Source organism: Halictus rubicundus, chromosome 5, assembly GCF_050948215.1.
Source record: "Halictus rubicundus isolate RS-2024b chromosome 5, iyHalRubi1_principal, whole genome shotgun sequence".
In the NCBI taxonomy this organism is placed as follows: Eukaryota; Metazoa; Arthropoda; class Insecta; order Hymenoptera; family Halictidae; genus Halictus; species Halictus rubicundus.
Genome location: NC_135153.1, coordinates 5,181,342 through 5,201,901, shown reverse-complemented (window position 1 = coordinate 5,201,901; position 20,560 = coordinate 5,181,342). Strand labels below are relative to the sequence as shown.

The window sequence follows — 20,560 nt, the reverse complement described above, 5'->3', positions numbered from 1 at the left end:
TATTAATTATACATATTTTTGAGGCATAATAAATATTAAAAAAGAGAATTTTTTCATTAGAATCAGTTGATACATATGTCATATATCTCGTTTTCCTTTGCCCTACTTAAAATCGTGTAAAAGAAAGTGTCTCGTTGATTGACACGAGTTCGTTATATTTAGACTGCGGACTTTATCCGTTTGCATAATTGTAATGACATCAGAAGAATTGAATGATGGCGTTACGTTGTTCTTGACTTCTTAAAATTATTCAAAGAGGAAATGCACTTTCTTTTAACTTGTTTCTTACGACTGACTCGGACGACTTTTATTTTGCATGAAGGTCTACAGTCTAGTGACTTCGAGAGGTGTAATTTTTAACACTAAACCTACCAAGCACAAAACAAATAAAAGTGAAACATCTTATAGATTGAAGAAGATCGAATTTACTTAAACTTTGTACGATTTTCATTGTAATATGTGCTTATATAAAGAAGTCAATTCCGTAATTTCCTATGAGAACGTTTTTATAATTTCAATAATCGTGAAATAGAAAACCGATCGTTTTGACCGTGGTAGGTTCAGTGTTAAAGACGCATGCTTTAAGAAAATGGAACAATGAAAAATCGATTGTTTCGAGGTTCTGTACTTCGTCTAAGGAGTCGTGTCAGCAAGGGTAAATAAAGCACATGTACATGGTAGCGAGTTCAGTGCGACAGAGTTGACATTTCTCAGATAGTTAGCAAAAGACGCGCGCTGGTGCTACACAGGCTCGTCTCGTTGGATCGAGTATAGTGAGACCCGCTCAAATGGCTGACTACTGGAGCAATTACCCTAGAAATGTTTGCGGCTCAACGTAGTCGTGTAGGACACTCGAAGGACCCGGGAATAGGTGAACGCGTGTCGAAGAAACTCGAAGTACCGATTAGTCGATAGTTTTTGTCACGGAGGCAGGAAATGTTTCGTGGCACGAACCGCCGAAAGCAGTCTAATAAAAATACAGAATACAAAGAAGGCCGCGTTCGAACGATTCGGCTCTCCCTCTCTGAAATCCGAAAAACCGTTCACGGTGCATCGACGGTTCTGCATAGTCCGCGGCCGATTAAACTTTCGACCATCGGTGACGTAATGCCCCGCTCGCGCGCGCGCGCGCGCACGCGTGTGGTAACGAAGGCGACCGTGCAATACAAAGATCCCTTCCACGTCGCGCACCGTTCTTGCCGAGTGGCGCCACGTATCCGCGTTTCGGCCCTGGCACGTGTTAGATTAGAAAGTGGCGGGGATGCGGGATACCTTAGAAGCGTTAGAGGGGGTACGAGAGCGTGAAAGAACCGATTCGGCGAGAGGGAGAAGGTATAGGGAGAGGGTAGAAAGAGAGACCACGTTCGAGATAGCGAGCGAGAGAAGAAGGGGGTCGAATGTTGGATAGAAGAAGAAGGCCTGAGGATAACCGTAAAACGATTGGACGAGGACGGGAATAGAGAGTAGCGAGAAGATCACAAGTTGGAGGAGGGGGCACAGAGTACCACGCGAACTAAACTTCTAGCCTTAAGCAATCCCTGCCCTACCCTCGTCCGAAAAAGTCGAATCTTATTCCCCCTCCACCTCTCCTTCTTCACCTCCTCCCACCTACACTCTTTCCTCTTCCTCCAACCCGTGGCTCAACCCGACCTGGCCTCTTTTCCCCTGCCCCACCCACCGGACTCCCGATCCAAAACCACCGAACTCACACTATTTCGTCTAACCAACCGCATTTGCATCGGCACCGATGACCCATATTCACGTTTCTGTTCCTCCGCGACACGGCCACACCGACCGTCTTCGAGGGTCTCTCCTTCTCTCTCTCTCTCTTTCTCTCTTTCTGTTCGGCCAGCCCAGGTTCCCTCGCGCGAGCGTACGCACGATCCTCCCGCGCGCGTACGTATCTCTGTTTCTCGGTGGCCGGCGTGCGCGCGCGTGTACGACAGAGACCGACGACGACGTTCAGGTCCGTTCCGTGACCAACGAAATAGAGGGAAAGAGCGAGGGAGAGAGAAAGTGGAGAGATAGAGAGGGACGGACGACGACGGACAGTTACGCGTGATTCGTTCCTCGCCGCGGCGATGCGCGATGCAAGTCGGTGACTCGATTTCGGTCGGGTGAAACGTACACTCGAGCCATCAGTGTGCACGCGTCCAGTGTCCCGATACACACCAGGAACCGAGTCGCGGGGAACTGTCCTCGTTCCACTGTTTCTGTCGTTCGGTTCGCGGTGTCCCATAGAGAAGAGACCCCCCCTCCCCCTAATCGGAGAACAGCAGTGCTAGCTCGGTTCTCGAGGATATCATGTGCCGCGTGTGTACGCGGGACCGGTGCAGACAGCACGTCTATCAGTGAGTTCGCCGCTCGATAGGTCGAGGATCGCGAGAGTCGAGTGAAACGAATCGGTTCCCCGGTCCGACGAACCAGTTCACGATTCGCTGGAGTGGATTTTGTTCGCCCGGGACCACATTCGCATGAATGAAGCGTGCTCGACCGATGCTCCGGCGTTGCCTCTGCCTCTGACGAGTCTCGACCGAACGGACGGGTAACACACGGTCCCCTGAGCCCTCGGTAGGTTTCACCCGGTGGTTCATTATCGCGGACCACGGAAATATCCGATCGTTCTCGCGACGAAAGAGGTTTCCACGTTGCCGGTCCGGCGCGGCGCGTGGCGCGGTTAGGCGACTAACCATCGCCCGATTTCGGTGTAACGCGGGCCGATAACGGCCACGATGTTTTCCTCCGGTTTCTTTTTATCGGCGCGCGGGAGAACGTTATCGATGGCCGAAACAGTCGCGAACCCGCCGCGGTGTCATGTCGGCCCGCGCGGAATCGTATAGTGCGTTCCGAATCAACGACGATCGATGGTAGAGAGAAAGGAGGTGGCTGAACTAAATATTTTCTGTACAGCTGGACAAACTGTTGGGCACGAGCGCGATCAGGAAGAAAAATACCTACACGAAGGTGGCAGAGACAGGGGTGGCGAGGGTCAAGGGGTTGGGCCTAGGGGTGGCATCATGGACTCTCATCAGCATCAGTTCTGTCTCAAATGGAATAGTTTCGGCAGCAACTTAGCGACAGCGTTCTCGAATTTGTTCAAAAGCGAGAGTCTGACCGATGTCACCCTATTCTGCGAGGGTAAGTCTCTTCAGTTTTTCACCTTTCTTCGTCCGTCTTGCGGAACAAACTTTCGTTGACCCTTCACGGACGACATCAGTACACTCGCTCTGATGAATATTTAAAAATTGATTAGACGCGATGCGCTCTCTCATGCTTTATCGTTTACTTTCCAGAACTTGTGTTTGTCCGAAAAGTTTCTTTCTCAATGTGCACGCTTAATATTGTTGGACAACACAAGCATATCGTTTGAACGCGACAATCTGTTCACTAGTTGACTATTTCCTAAACCTCCTTTTACTTACAAGCAAGTTTTGCGTTTTTAAAAAGCCATTCCGAGTTTTTTTTTCAATGCGTGTGTCAATCGAGAACGAAAGAAACTTTCGGGACAACGTGGTACAGTGAATTCTCGATATATGTCAACGACACGGGTCTCGTTCCGAAGACATACCCGAGGCGTGTTATGTTTACACTCCTCGGCGTCCGAGGCTCCTCACGGGGTATACCCCGCGGTAGTGGGGATAATCCTGCGACGTTTATCATCCAGGACTTGACGACATATATAGAGAAATCACTGTATTTATGGAGAAAATCGAGAAGTCACAGATATTCCGGTAACATCCCTAATGCAATGTGCATCGTATAGAAAGAAACTGACGATCGGTCGTCGTCCTCGTAGGGTTAACAGCAGCACGGTTTCGTTCACTTAACTCTTGCGCTTTAGTTTATAATCTTACGTCGTTAATCGTACGTCGTGATTAAACGCTTGCAGCGGTACATACGCGAAACACGTTCCCGAAAGCAATTTCGATTCATTTCGCGAACCGATAAGCGGGACACGCGCGCGCGATATTGAATTGATTACCCACCGACAACGTTCGAGGGAGTTCCCTTTCTGTCTCTCGGAATTATGTCGGACGAATGCTCCGTTACGATCGAGTCCCCGAATGTTTATGCAATGCTCAAGAACAAGGTAGAGTTCAATAGCGCAATAACACGTTAGTGTCATTCGTGACAAACTTGCCTATCAACATTTTCTCTTAGAACGAGTTTCACTACTGTGTCGAGAAATGATCTGTAATCAGTTCTTTCACTTATACTTTAGCATTGGAATTATATAATCTTAAATTACATATTTTTAATCGTTCAGTGCGCAGATCGAGAAAAATTTGTCGGCTATATTTTTGCTACGCAATCCTTTAACCCTCGAACTCCTGCGAGTTCTAGGTCTATGCCGGAGTCATCTCTGACCCACACCGATCGCTACAGTTTTCTTTCGATATAAGATGATTGCTCGGGACTGGCTTTCGTTGTATTTCGGATAAAGAAGAAGAGAGGATTTTCTTATTTCGAAACAGAAAGCGTCGTCTTGTACATATTGACGGTCGCTCGAGCTTATCCCCACCACAACGGGTCACGAATGACTCCGGCATAGCATACGGAGGGTTAGGGACAAATGTTGACAATATCGACGACATCAGAATTATATAATTCGTGAGGTTGCAAACATCGAATTTAGCTACGTACGTATTGCTTATTTTCCGATCATTTAACACCGTACTCGGTAATTTAATTCTTCGAGAAAAATGTTCATAATAGTTTAAAGAATCTTCGTCCGAAAGATTTAAATTACACTTTTTGTGCCTAATTTATTCAAGTAAATAAGGAATTTCATAAGAAAAAAAAAGAATGACAATTCTTCCTGAAATGATTGGTCCATTCTTACTGAATTTGATACATATTTTAAGCATAGCAAAATTACGCCGGCCACGAAGAAATTCAGCCTATCATTTCATAGTTCGAAGAAGCAGCATGCCATACCACGGTTAGCATCTTCGGAGTATAAAAATGGGAAACCCAATCTTTAGAAAAGTTATTCTTTTTTAAACAGTATCCGAATATTAGTGTGAATGCATAAACATCTTAATAATCGAGGTGGTTGCAATTAGACTGCGAATTGAATGCATTCATGAGAAAAATAAGCAGCAGAAATTTGAATCTTCTCAATCGTTTTCAACTTCTTAAAATCGTTAAGGCAGTCGCTCGAAAATCGGAATAACTTCCCTTGTCTTACAATTTAATTCCAACCCTTCAAATTGGAACATATTGCTCCATTTCATCTGATGCTCCAAATACACGTCGATGGAGAGTCCAACAAATGCTTCAAGGTCAATGTAAAAGTGTCATGTGGCTCTTACACATGTTAATTTCTGATGGACAGTTGAAAATATTCGAAATTCATGAGACATCGTTTTAAGGCGAAGAAGGGATCAATAGTTAACCCTTAATAATTAACCCTTAACGGACCAATGCCGCCATATAAGCTTACTGGGTCCGACGCCGCGTATATGGCGGCAAAAATCATATTATTATTATCATCACTCTTATTGTCGTCATATTAACATAATGAACTATAAATACTTTCCTTTCTATACTTGATATAAAAATGTTGAGTCCACAGTTTCTCGTCGTATGAAAAATAGCTTGGACCTGGTGAGAAGTAAACTTGAAATACTTCCGGACCGTTAAGGGTTAACCCTTTGCACTCGAAGCCATTTTAGCTCTAAAACGAAACATTTCTTCCGACCTAGAATATTTCCCTTCTATATATATATTTTGCATACTATACATACGAAAATGGTGCAAGTTACTCGTAGAGTTCGGAAATCTTTAGAAATTGATTAAATACAAACAAATTTAATAATGTAAAAAATATTTTGAATAATGATACAGCAATTTTTAGTGGCGCCTTACAGTCGCCATTCGAGTGCTAAGGGTTAACCCTTTGCCCTCGGCGCTATTTTCGTTCTAAAACTAAATTTTTCTTCCGTCTTAGAATATTTCCATTTTATTCGTACGAAACTGATCCGATTTCCACATATAATATTTAAATGTTTAGTAATCTGTTAAATACAACTTTTGTAAAGTAACAAATACATTGTAATATTTTTTGTAATTTCTTTGAAATAATGCCACAACAATTTCTAGTGGTGCTTCAGAGTCACCACTCGAGTGCAAAGGGTTAATACCGGACGATAATATCGAGCGACATTTCGCGGGACACGATCGCGACGCTAACGAGGGTGCAGTTCCGCTCGGAACGCATCGAAGTCGCCGGGAGATCTCCGTGTCTGACCAAAGCAGCGCCGTCACTCCTTGCGTTTGAATCGCACACCTGTGGGGTGGGGGGAAAGATGTCGGTGGTTGCAGTCGCGTCACGGTGCACGTGCTCGATGCAGGCGAGCTGCAACGTCGCAGCGGGTTGTCCCGCCCCTACCCCTGTTTCGTCCAATCGCGCGGGTCGCGGGACTCGGTTCGCGCAGAGTCAGTCGGCGTGCATGCGAATCTCGGTGTTCGCACACCCGTTCGCGCTCACGTAGAAGCGCGGAGACGCTTGTGCACACGGTGCACGGACGAGCGAATACAGAATACAGGAGCGCGCGCGCGATTTCCCCCAGGCGCGAGTGCAACGATCTCGCGGATCCGTCGCGAGAAACCGCAGTCCGTGGCGAGCCGCGGTGCAACGCGCTCGGTGCATCCGCGCCTCCCGGTTGCGATCCGTCGATCGAACCCGTCCCCGGTTGTTCGGTTGTTCGGCCTGCGGAACGGTTGTTTACAGCGAGGAGATAAACGCGATACGTTTAATCGTGATCGACGCCCGTGTTTATCGCGCGGCGCGTAACCGTGCCACTTCCGGTCCTGACATAACACGTGGATGTGCATCTTCATTCGGAATGCATCGGCCGTGCCCCGGTGCAACCGGGCCCCAACCGAGCATAGGCATGCACGCCGACGTCTTTCTCCGTCGGAGTCCCGTTTCGGCCCGGGAACGCAACGGCCTGGCCCGTGGGACCCCGTTCTTCCTCGAGCGGTAAGCCGCATTGATAATGTATCGGGACGCGTGGGCGTCTGGTGACCGGGTTTCTCTTTTCCTGTTAAGTAACGAGGAGAGTTCGTGACATTGAACCGTAAACTGGAAGCGGCTTAATTAACCGGTACCGGCGACCACTCTGCGTACTGTTACTCGTGTCGCTATTCTTGTCTCGGACAGTGGCACTGGACCGGTGCACCGTTCCAGTGACTCCGAACCGATACCGTGGACTGTAATTGTTAGACGATTACTATCTAGTAGTGCTGCGATTGGTCATTGAGTTTCAATAAGGCATACGATAATTGAAGTACAGTTTTCCTCAAGATGGGAATCAAGATTGGATGGGATCGCAGTTCCACGGTTATACAAAAGCAAATCGATGTTTGACTTTTTGTGTGTATACAACCAAAATTCAGTGTTTTCTCGATATATGTCCGAAATATCTAACCGATAAAAGGCGCAGAACTGTCCCCACCGTCGCTGGGTATACTCCGTGAAGGGCCATGAACGAGGCCTCTAGAGCCTTGCTATCCTTTACTTAAAGAATAATATCTCCTGGCCAATATATGTCCCTGACTATACCCGTATTGTGCACATATATCGAGAGAACACTGTAGTCTCCAAGAGTTGCATTATCGTATTCGTTCGATGAAGTATGTTCTCAAACATCTACTTTGCTAAGTGACTAAAATCAAAAACTGTGCATCTCGTCAACAATTTTAAGGATTTAAATCACTGCCATCGGCTTACGATCTTCACTATTGTTTTGTATTCTATGTTTTGTTTTCAAATCAGTGTAAAGCGCTGCTACCACTGCGCAATGATTGCTTCTGCGCATATTAATGATTAGACCGCGGATGTTTGTGCACGATCAAAATTGCATGAATGAATTGCAAGACTCAGAAATTCCATAGATATTTCTTTCCCTTTTTAATAATTTTAACAAGCTCAGAGTGACACAATAAAATATTCGGATTCTTTGAATGTTTTGCACAGTGTTGTGTTCAATCTACTCAGCTTTTGTCGTAAACGCATAAAGTTCGCTATTTATGATGAAAGGTTAAAAATAATCGAGTTTGTTCTCTGAGACGTCGTTTCGAGGCGAGGAGTTGAAGAAACACCTTAAAATCGAACGCGTCCATAAATATCTAAGAAGTGTCGCGTGTCTGGATGATACCGAGCAACCACAATTAGTTCACATTCTTGATTATTAGATTGCGGATTTTATGCATTTACAACAAAAATTAGCACGTTGACTGCCACGTGAATTTTGCGTGTTTCACACGATTCTTGGCAATTTAATTCGTATAAACGACCATAAGTATTAATAATTATTATTAGTTACTTGGCAATTTAATTCGTATAAGCCAGTATAGGTGTTAATAATTATTATTAGTTACTTGGCAATTTCATTCGTATAAACGACCATAGGTATTAGCTACTTGGCAATTTAATTCGTATAAACGACCAGAGCTATTAGTAATTATTATTAGTTACTTGTCAATGAAGTTTACACCTTATACTATAATTTAGTTGATTTCGGAACGAATAAATTGGTATCGAGCGTTACTAATTTTATGATAATCATTGTTAGGCAAATCAATAGTGCCGGTTACCGGTGACCATCTTGACAGTCAACGTGTTAATAGATGAAATACAAAACTGTGAGGACATTAGAAGAATCTATTATTTATTGTTTTTTTTTCCACTCATTAAAATGATCAAAAAAGCAAAGCACACTTTTGTCTAATTTATGCGTCTCGCAATGAGCATAGAAAATTTGTATGTTGCACAATGATCCGCAGCCTATTTATTCCAGTGTTTTTCGCTGAATTGACAAGTTATCAAAAACTTATCGTTCCATTTTCATTCTTCTTGATCGCGGCAAAGTTTGTATAGCACGTCCATCAAGTCCCACGACGAGCAACGTTGCCGAGAATCCGCGGTTACAGCGTCAATAAAATTTCGGTAGGACTTATCAGCGACGTTGATAACGGCCACTATACGCCAACACGTGGTGCCCCGATATTTGTTCTTTTATCAGGCGTGCTGAATAAATAAGAATGTGCAACTCCTCGAGGCTCCGTTTTTAGGCCTTCTGTTTCTCGAGTGTTTGTCGAGGCGAAGAGTTCGCAATCAGAAGATGAACGAACTGCCAGTCGAGGCGAACGCGAGCGTAATCGCGCGGAAATTTTGACCCAGTGACATCCTACGCTGCATCGTCGCAGCGGTTACCGAGCTCTCATTATCAGACCTGCGAATGCTATCGTAGATATTCTTGTCGGTCGAGAATTTAGAGTCATTCGAACGCTCGGGTGCTCGTCTTCGCAGACTCGGTAACAGCGAAACCGTGACGAGTCAAAGGAATTATACTGTCGCTTCACATAATCATTTTCACGAACAAATTCTTCGTACGAATGATGCGAACAGCTTCAGAACTTTACGTTCCATTGAGAAGCGACGTTCGCAATCATTCGAAAATACTCGATCACTTGTTAGGAAAGTGATTACTATTTCAAATTAATTTTAAAAGAAATTATATTCTGAATAGTAGAAAGTTCAAAAGAGTTTTAGAATATACTACTTTGAAAATGTTAAAATTATTAACGAAAGGAATCGATTTCTGTTTAGCTACTGCACCGTGCAATTGAACCTAATAACTAGACTGCGGATCTTTATGCAAAATAAAAACTTTCTACCTGAATTGAAACAAACTGGGGTGAAGTAAATATTTAATTTCCTGCTTATTATGTTTAATAGATCGAAAATAATATAATGTAATTCTTCAATGTAATTCTTAATAATATAATGTAATTATAATAATAATTAAATTCTTGAAATGCTTTTACTGTCGTAAATTAGGCCCACCCATTTTTATCACAAATGCATAAAATTCGCAGTCTACTAATAACATTATTATTGCCTTCGCTTTTCCATGAAATGAAGTACGGAACGGTATTTCCATCTAGATTGCGATTGCTATAACCGATTAAATACTTTTAACCCTTAAGTGGTACAGTGTTTACCCTGATTACGAAGCATCGTACTAGGACCTTTCTACAGTTTTGTGTAAATTGTCTCAGATACCTTTAAGTTGATTTAGGACTAAATAATCCAAATGTTCTAAAGTAGCGGAAGTTATGGTACAGAAATTTAGGCTAAGTGGTAGCCCGTAACTTGATTTTTTACTAAATTTTGCTCGTATGAATTATACTTATTTTTAAAGCATACTAAGTACTTAAAAAGAGACTGATTTTAATGAAAAAAATTTAATATCTCTCTTTTAATATTCATCACGCTTTAAAAATAAGTATAATTAACATAGGCACAGTAATTGGGTATGAGTAATTGGGTTGAAACTCACATAAACCAAATAGGGTAAGGGACCCAATTACTGTGCCTATATTAATTATACTTATTTTTTGAGCATACTGAATATTAAAAAAGAGATATATAAAATATATATAGACTGATTTTAGTGAAAAAAAATTGAATATCTCTTTTTTAATATTCAGCATGCTTTAAAAGTAAGTATAATTTATATAGGCACAGTAATTGGGTATGAGTAATTGGGTTGAAACTCACATAAACCAAATAGGGTAAGGGACCCAATTACTGTGCCTATATTAATTATACTTATTTTTTGAGCATACTGAATATTAAAAAAGAGATATATAAAATATATATAGACTGATTTTAGTGAAAGAAATTTAATATCTCTTTTTTAATATTCAGCATGCTTTAAAAGTAAGTATAATTTATATAGGCACAGTAATTGGGTATTCTGGTCGAAAGTAATTTTCCTGGTATTTTCTCAGTTGGCATAAATTATTTGAGCCCGGGAGCGAGACTAGTTTAGAAGATATTCGTGTCAGCCTGATTCGGGGAACGCTGTTGGCGTTCCGTTAAGTGCAGTGGAGAAAGTTGTGAACGATCGAATCGATTAAACTATCACTATCGCTGCCAGTCGACGCATCGTCGCTCATCTCGACATACGAAGACCTAACGGCATCATGGTCGATCTGGGACGACACAATCGGACGTCTTCTTTTCGGGATCGATGTTAACGTAATTCATCGTCTATCACATGTTAGATGTTCGTACAACTATTGCCTTAGGCGAAAATGATTATGCTTGGTCACTGTGGTAGTTGGAGGCACGGTTCTCAAGGATTGTTTGGGGAGTCGTTGCAGAGGCATAGTCTTCAATATAGTTCTACATCCTTTGACAGAAGTCATGGACACGTCAGATAAATATTAAGGAAAATTATTAGTTGTACAAATTAATTCGTGGCATTCAATCAATAATAACTTTATTTTACATACCAATCTTTTGTCCACTAAACCGAAGACTTGATAATTATTTACAAGATGGAGTGAGTACACAGAAAGCGATGGAGATTGTTTTGGACAGTAGAATGTATTTTATAAAGAATATTTTATGAATTTATGAAGAAAAGGCTGCGAATTAATTTCTGCACCTAATATATTAGAGTTAATCTGTAAAAAAAACTTTATGGAAATTCTTCGTTTTACCATTTCGTTGAATTCTGTAAGCAGTTTAACGTTATCTTAAGCAACTGTTTAGAAGTTCTCCTGTACTCTTGTTTTCTAATTTGTGGACGCACAGACTACAGTGTTTTCTCGATGTATGTCCCAAATATGTAGCCTATAATTGTCCCAGAACTATCCCCACTGCCGCGGGGTATAACCCGTGAGGGGCCATGAAGTTCACGTAATAACTAACATAATACGGGTGGGGTGTATCTGTGTGAACCACTGCTAATCCAATAACAAGACCTCTTTATTTTTCATTATTTTTATGGGACTTTCACCAACATATTCGTGACATTTTTCTAATGGCAATGATAACAAATATGATACGAGTCCGATGATATTTACTTCAGAAAACGCAAATGACCTGAGGAATCACTCCTTTCAAGGAAGTAAAACATTTTTGGGACACCCTGTATATTAACTGATTCTAAGGAAAAAATTTAATATCTCTTTTTCAATATCGATTATTAGACTGCGAATTTTTATGCAAAATAAAAATTGTGTGCATCAATTGCAAGGATCAGAAGCCACATAAAAATGTCTTTCTTTTCTCAATCATTTCAAGCGGTTCAAAATAATATATTGATGTGCACAAACTCTTCTAATCTAAGCCTCTTGAGCCGCAAGTAAGCCGAGTGCACGCGCACTAGACAAATTTTCAAACTCATTTTTCTCGAAAACAAAGCCTTGTATCAACAAAATTTATTCTATATTTTCGACTCAGTTTTTCATGTAGAATCACCCCCTGCTCGGTTGTACCACCAGTTACGGGACACCCTGTATATAGAAGGGAAATATCCTAGGTCGGAAGAAATGTTTCGTTTTGGAGTTAAAATGGCTTCGAGTGCAAAGAGTTCATTCTGTTCCCATTCATACATCTATGTATCAGCTATCCGAATTGAGACCACGATCTCAGGAATTCAATCTGACTGTGCATTGGCTCGAGCATTGGGCATCTAAAGTCCACCGAGCGATTCGCGATAACCCTGACTGGGTTCCGAGGAGAGGACACTTCCGAAACGATATTCTTCGGGTTACCATTATGTCTTCTTCTTTTCATTCGCACTAGATGTGCCGAGCAGTTGAAGCGCTCGACTTGAATTTTCTTTAAAAAACTACGCGTGCGTATTTATTCAGATTTTTAATCATCGAAAACCTTATATTTTTTACTCGACACGATTATAGAGCATAAAAATAAGGATCAAACGATCCGAGTAACCGTACCGTTTGGATCATTCAATCTCTAGATATCCGAAAGCATCAAACAATGGAGTAAACGCATACAAAGCGGGTCTCGGTAACACGCCGACTTCAAATAACTTGTAATTTATAATTTGTTATACGAAAACATTTTTCAAAGAAATGTTGTACGATTTCCAGACGGACATGCAGTGCTGCAATTTGTTTTTTGTCACCTTCAGTTTTTTCCCTTCAGAATTCGGATAAAGCACAAAACTCTACGTGGAAAAGTATTATACAAAGTAGGGCTTAAAATTAATGGTTACCGAGATAGTCTTAAACTTATTTCACTTTTTAAACACGAGAAGATGAAGTTAGCCACTAACGACGAAGATATGTGAGACGTATCATTAGTGCCGCAATAATTTCAGAAACACTTGGAAAACTTTTTCGTTCGCACATAAATAAAGTAATAGACAATACTGGGAACACCGTTTGACACGAAATTTGTTTCACAAATATTTTAGTAATTATTAACTTTAAGCCTTGCTTGGAGTGAGATTATTTTACACAGAATTTGGTGGTTTATTCGAATTAAAAATATTGGGTATTGAAAATATTGGGTATGGACAATATCGGGCATTGAAAATATTGGGCATTGAAAATATTGGGCATTGGAAATATTGGGCATTGAAAATATTGGGCATTGGAAATATTGGGCATTGAAAATATTGGGCATTGAGAATATTGGCCGTTGAAAATATTGGACATTAACAATATTAGGCATTGAAAATATTGGGTATTGAAAATATTGGGTATTGAAAATATTGCGCATTGAAAATATTGGGTATTGAAAATATTGCGCATTAAAAATATGGGATATTGAAAATATTGGGCGTTGAAAATATTGGGCATTGAAAATATTGGGCATTGAGAATATTGGCCGTTGAGAATATTGGGCATTAACAATATTAGGCATTGAAAATATCGGGTATTGAAAATATTGGGTATTGAAAATATTGGGTATTGAAAATATTGCGCATTGAAAATATTGGGTATTGAAAATATTGCGCATTAAAAATATGGGATATTGAAAATATTGGGTATTGAAAATATTGCGTATTGAAAATATTGCGCATTGAAAATATTGGGTATTGAAAATATTGCGCATTAAAAATATGGGATATTGAAAATATTGGGCGTTGAAAATATTGGGCATTGACAATATTGGGCATTGAGAATATTGGCCGTTGAGAATATTGGGCATTAACAATATTAGGCATTGAAAATATCGGGTATTGAAAATATTGGGTATTGAAAATATTGGGTATTGAAAATATTGCGCATTGAAAATATTGGGTATTGAAAATATTGCGCATTAAAAATATGGGATATTGAAAATATTGGGTATTGAAAATATTGGGTATTGAAAATATTGCGTATTGAAAATATTGCGCATTGAAAATATTGGGTATTGAAAATATTGCGCATTAAAAATATGGGATATTGCAAATATTGGGCGTTGAAAATATTGGGCATTGACAATATTGAGCGTTGAGAATATTGGGCATTGACAAAGCGGGAGTACTTTGAAGGCAAAACTTAGAACACCGAATTTTGTTGATGCGATTCTACGAACTCCAAGTCTATTAAAAAATGAGAATGGGAATTTAGGTTCGCGCGTGCATAGTGTTTCCCGTCCCCCGTGTCACTGAGTTCCCTGTGGCCCCTGGTGGCCCCCTGGTGGCCCCCAGTGCCCCTCGTCGCACGGCTCGGCTCCTCTAACGCGCTTTCTCTCGGCGGAGCACACGCGCGCGTCCCGATTTCATGAAAACCGCGCGTCCGTGGCTCATCTCGGCTCCGTTTTCGAAGGGAAAGGAAAAGTCGCAGGTCTGTCCCTTCTCCCTCGGAATGCCAGCGAAGGCCGATAGTTTCGCCCGTTACGAAAGTCGACCGAAAGCCGCGTGGCCGATACGGGGAGAGCAGTAACTCGATGCTTTGTCGCTTCGAGTGAGTGCTCTTTCTTTTCGAAAAAGCCGGAGGGTGAGAATCTAAAAGGAAGGTCGGTCGATGGGAAGGGTTCAAGGACGTTGCTGCTCGATCGCAAAGGGTGGGCAAAGGGAACCGTGGGGAGGAGAGGACCGTGGCTGAGCAACACGTGCACTTGCGTTCCGGATAGAAAGTCTTCGAAGTTCAAACCATAAAAAGACTCGGTCCGGTGCGATCACGGCACGGTTCTCGAACTTTCCGAGCACAAAGCTTTATCTACATATCGCATACCACATATCTTTATCTTCATTGTTATTTTGCAGCGGGTGTCTATCTCGAAATACCTCTGCAAATTATCGTTTTCGTAGACAGATTTAAACGGGGAGCTCACTTTTAGAAAATTTGTCTTCTTCGTCTATTTCAGATTGTACATTGATGAATGAAAAGTAGAGAATTTCATAATGGAATGTAGTTTTTCGAATTTTCCTGTAAAATTCAATTTTGCTACAATATCACCTTTATAATCAATTTTAATCCTAATCCCCCACCTACACATTTTCATTCTGGAAGTATTGCAGTTTTAAGTTTTAAATGTTTTAAATATTTCGAAAAACAGCACTTTTGCACATATCTTTTTCGTATGGTGGCATAATATCCATTTTTTGGTCCACTATTCTATTGTTCCTCTTGGAAACTACAGCTAAAAGATGTGAATCGACACACAGCTGCAGTATCATGTTACAATCGAATTATAATTTACGTTTCTTCTCTTAACCTTCTGTAACCCAATTTCTTAAAAGGTATCCGGTATACGGTTTAAAAAACCGAAACTGACTTTCCTATTTCGATCGAAATGAAGAATGGGTTGTTCCATGCCGATTACTTTCTAACGTCACCATCGGCGATTTTGTTCTAAATGAAATGTGTTGTCCATATGAAATTAAGGGGGGGGGGGGGGGGGTTAAGTTATTATTTTGCCGGTTTAGAATTTTGTTTAGAAATTACAGGCCTTCGAAGTTTGCAATTTTTGCCCATTTTGGCGAAAATGGGCTTCACTTGCGAATTTTTATCTCGGGAACTGCTTGTCCGATTGAGCTAAATTTCTTTTTGTTTTATTCAGAATGGATTTGGCTATTGTAGAGTAATTTTTTCAACCTCGATAATTAATTTCATAATATCGAAAAATGTAAACAAATTCCTTTCTTGCTGAGCATTCGTTTCTTTTGAGACCACCGGTATAGACAGCCGACCATAATAGCGGAGCGCATGACTCGTCTACCTGAAACGGGAGTACACCGCGTCCTTCTTTAGCTCATTGTGACGCCAATTTTCAATTCTCCATCCTTCTGAGGGGCTTATTTCGATGGGGAATCTTCAAGGACTATGACCATATTATTTTCAAAATTTAAATCACTTTGGTCCCCCATCGGAAAAAACGTAAAAAAAGAATTAGTTTACATTTTTCGACATTAGAAAGTTAATTATCGAGGTTGAAACAAATATTTTACAATAGCCCAATCCTTTCTGAATTGGACAAATAGTTCCTCAGATAAAAATTCGTGAGTGAAGCCCATTTTCGCGAAAATGGGCAAAAATTGCAAACTTCGAAGGCCTGTAATTTCTAAACAAAATCTAAACAGGCAAAATAATGACGTAAATCCACCCTAATTTCACATGAACTACAATATATTTTATTTAAAACAAAATCGACGATGATGATGTCAAAAAGTGATCGACTTGGCATGGAATAGAAAAAAAAAAGAATAGTAAAAACAAAATTATTCCATACTTTAGTTTCCTTGATAGCATGCATCTTATGTTTGAAATGTTGCTTTATTTCTTGAAAACTTTATGAGTACATCGCGTATCATTATAGAAAACAAAAAATTGAAGAATATCAATGTATTGTCTTCAGCGTATTAAAACGATTAAGAAAACCAAAACATTTCTATCAATGTAGACCATTTTTATTTTATCATAGAATTCTAGAGTCAGTAGGGTATGGGACCCAATTACTATGGGCGTGCCAATGACTGTGCCTATATTAATTATAATTATTTTTAAAGCAAGCAAGCTTATTCATTCTTCTAAAAATGAGATATATACCATTAACTGATTTCAATGAAGAAATATCCCATTTTTAATATTCATTATTCTTTAAAAATTAGTATAATTAATATAGGCACAGTAATTGGCACCTCCACAGTAATTCGGTCGCTTATAGCTTTCGCATGTAAAGAGTTCATCCACCACTGTTTCAAATTGCAGCTACTCATTTTGATCATAAATGCACAAGTCTGCAGTCCATGTATAAGTAACTTGTCAAATGTAGTCGTTTAAGGAAGAGTCGATGGAGACTGACAGTGTATTAATTATAAATCCTTAGTTTGTATCATTGGGTCTCTGGCGACCCGTAACAACTTAGATTCTTCACCTTCTAAATGCTAGGCAACTAGAACATACTCTGTACTCTTTCGGCATAAACTGTAGCTTCACGTGTCACTTTCAGATATTAATTCTATTTCAAATCCGGAGTATTAGTTAAATTACTGTCGCGTTATATTTGTTACAATGTCGTCGTACCAGCTGAGGGTGAATAAGCAACGAGGGTTGATCTTGTGAGAAAAATTAAACAAAATTAGCGTGATAATGATTGGAAAAATGCACGAGGAAGAAGGTTCGCATTCCAGCATTCCTATGACCGCCGCCGTGTATGTACGTGTACGTGTCTATGCGCACGGACGTGTTTGTAGTCGTTCGAAAGCCCAAAGGAAGCCGAAAGTAGGCCCGGGTTACAGTTAGATCTAACAGTCTTTTTTCACGGTCTTCCTCGGTCGTGTACGCGATGCATACTGCCCGACCCTATTGACACGTGGTACACGCACCGGCACGAAGTGCGTGTGCACACGTGGGACCTCTCGTGTATGTACACAGTGTACTTGCAGGTCGTGTAGGAATTTTATATTGGGCCGAATGGGTGTCACCGAATTTAAATATTTACCGTCGGCCACGGAAGTGCCCACCCAACCTGGGCATTAAGCAAATTTCAAACGAAACTGTACGGAGTGTGTTCACTTTTAAGGATCTCGCTGGGTCTAACGGCGATGATTTCAGAGGATCCTGCGATCTCCATTGATGGAGACTATTGCTCCGAAGCGATCCTCTGGTTCCTTAACCCTTTGCAGCTTCGTGTAACTTTGTGAATCACGTATTCGTTCATTCATGAGAAAAGCGACGTAAGTTAAAAGAAAAGAAATTTTACAGGAGAGCCATTTGAAAATTACCCGATTGCCAATTTTTTTATCGTATATAACCAACTTAGAAATGTGAAATAATTTGTCGTTATTTAGATACTGGGTCAATTGTCGTGCACATTAGTTTAAATAATTTTTTATACAATAATTTTTTTTTCATAAATATATTTTCAGTTATGTTGTTTTTTCTTGTATATAATCAAAAGAGAAATGTAAAATAATTTGTCGTTATTTAGATACTGGGTCAATTGTAGTGTACATTAGATTTAAAGTACACCACAATTTATATATTTTATTATTATAATTTTCTTTTCATAAATATATTTTCAGTTGTGTCGTTTTTCATTGTATATAATCAAAAGAGAAATGTAAAATAATTTGTCGTTATTTAGATACTGGGTCAATTGTAGTGTACATTAGATTTAAAGTACACCACAATTTATATATTTTATTATTATAATTTTCTTTTCATAAATATATTTTCAGTTGTGTCGTTTTTCATTGTATATAATCAAAAGAGAAATGTAAAATAATTTGTCGTTATTTAGATACTGGGTCAATTGTAGTGTACATTAGATTTAAAGTACACCACAATTTATACATTTTATTATTATAATTTTTTAGTTGTGTCACTTTTCTTATGGATGAACGATATACGTGTATCAACATTTTCATCTCGTTCTTTTGTGTTTTCGTTTCGCAATCGTCAATTCTTTCAACGTTTGTGTAATTTCATTTCTCACGGAAGAATTAAAAAATGTCGGAATTAAAAATCGGTTTTTCTTTTGTTTTCAACTACGATGCCGAAAAATCTGGAACAATTCAGAAACTATTGTTGTGACTGAATATTGTTACTGTAGAGATACGATCGATGTACTCTTTCAACTTGTGCATGAAATTTTTTCGCGTTTTTTATCTTTTTACAACTACGATTATTAATCGAAAAATCGAAAAAATTCTGAAATTTGGTGTTTGTTAACCGCAATGTGTGAAAATTTTTATAAAATTTTCACGTGTAGTTAAATAAGGAAACTTGACCGTTGAACCTAGGTTGCCCACCCTCTTAGTTAAGATAGAGCGTTAAAATTTTACGCATAACATTTTTGTGTACTAATGACCTATGGAATTTGATGTGATTTGTGAACAAAGAAAATCGAGATTAAATGCTGAGAAGTTCGATACCGTGAGAATTGTGACGTCTACATCGGATTGTCAAGACGTACATTAACTTTAAGATTTGATATGATTAATAGGGGTTGTGTGATGTATTGAAGAATTTCTTTTCTTGTCAATAAATAGTGGAAGCTAGAAATATTACTTGGGGATGGTTTCTGTAATAATTAGACTGCGGATTTATGCACTTGCGGTAAAATTTAAAGCAGAAAGCAATAAAAAAACATGTACAAAAATATATATAAATTTCAAAATATCAATGGACTGCTTTCGACTTATTAAAATCGTAAAAGAAAGAAAAAGAAATGCTTATTCAGCTTCTGCTTCTCAATTTTTATTTTGCAGAAAGAACCTCAGTCTAGTAATAATAGGGTAAGGGAGACTCAATTACTGTGCCTGTATTAATTATATTTATTTTTAAAGCATAATGTACATTTAAAAAGAGTTATATAACATATTAATTGATTTTAATGAAAAAATTGAATATCTCTTTCTTAATATTCTTTATGCTTTAAAAATAAGTATAATTGATGTAGGCACAGTGGTACCCACCACAGTAATTGGGTCCCTCACCCTGCTACAGCTAGGAAAGTTTAAAAATTCCGACCGGTATACTTATTCAAACGGCGAGTAGCTGCATAACAATACGTTGCTCGAAGTCAGACACGATAAATCGGAGACGGCCTTTATCGGATTACACATCTAATCGCAGGAACAGCTCTATCTGAACTAACGTCTTGATTCAGATGAAGGTGAAGTGTTTTCTAAACGCTCGCCTATTCGCCAAGACAATTAATTTACCGTTTGAAACGTTTCTCGTTAACGTTGTTCGACTTTATTCTTACGAAAAGCTTCTCTCGCGTTAAATCGGCGCTATTTTCAATTCGTATATGTCAGTACAGTTCGATGGATCTTAACTTGGGGTGCGTCCACCCCTGGGAATACGAGAGAAGTTTATAAATTTTCGATGGAAAATTTATTTCTCAACAAATAAATTATCTTTACAATAGATGTAATTTTCTAAACAAAGAAATAGAAACACATTTTGCAAGGGGATGCGAGGAAGCGTTCCCAGGGGCGCGAGAGAAGTTCCGTAATTTTTTGTGGAAAATTTATTTCTCAATAAATAAATTATCTTTACGATAGATGTAATTTTCTAAACAAAGAAATAGAAACACATTTTGCAAGGGGATGCGAGGAAGCGTTCCCAGGGGCGCGAGAGAAGTTCCGTAATTTTTTGTGGAAAATTTATTTCTCAATAAATAAATTATCTTTACAATAGATGTAATTTTCTAAACAAAGAAATAGAAACACATTTTTCAAGGGGGTGCGAGAACTTATTTTTATATGGGGGTGCCGATCACTGAAAAGTTTAAGGACTGGTTTAATTAGCTGAGGCCGGCTTTAGTAATAAATTCGTA

General features: G+C 39.7%; 1 protein-coding gene across 1 annotated transcript in view; it reads left to right on the top strand.

Moving 5' to 3' along the window:
• The window catches only part of Chinmo (Chronologically inappropriate morphogenesis), a 123,557-nt gene that overhangs the window by 21,212 nt on the left and 81,785 nt on the right, over positions 1–20,560 (top strand). Inside the window, exon 2 of the mRNA XM_076787660.1 lies at positions 2,911–3,138. Coding sequence (XP_076643775.1) covers positions 2,911–3,138 — 228 coding nt within the window. The remainder of the gene's footprint in view (positions 1–2,910; positions 3,139–20,560) is intronic.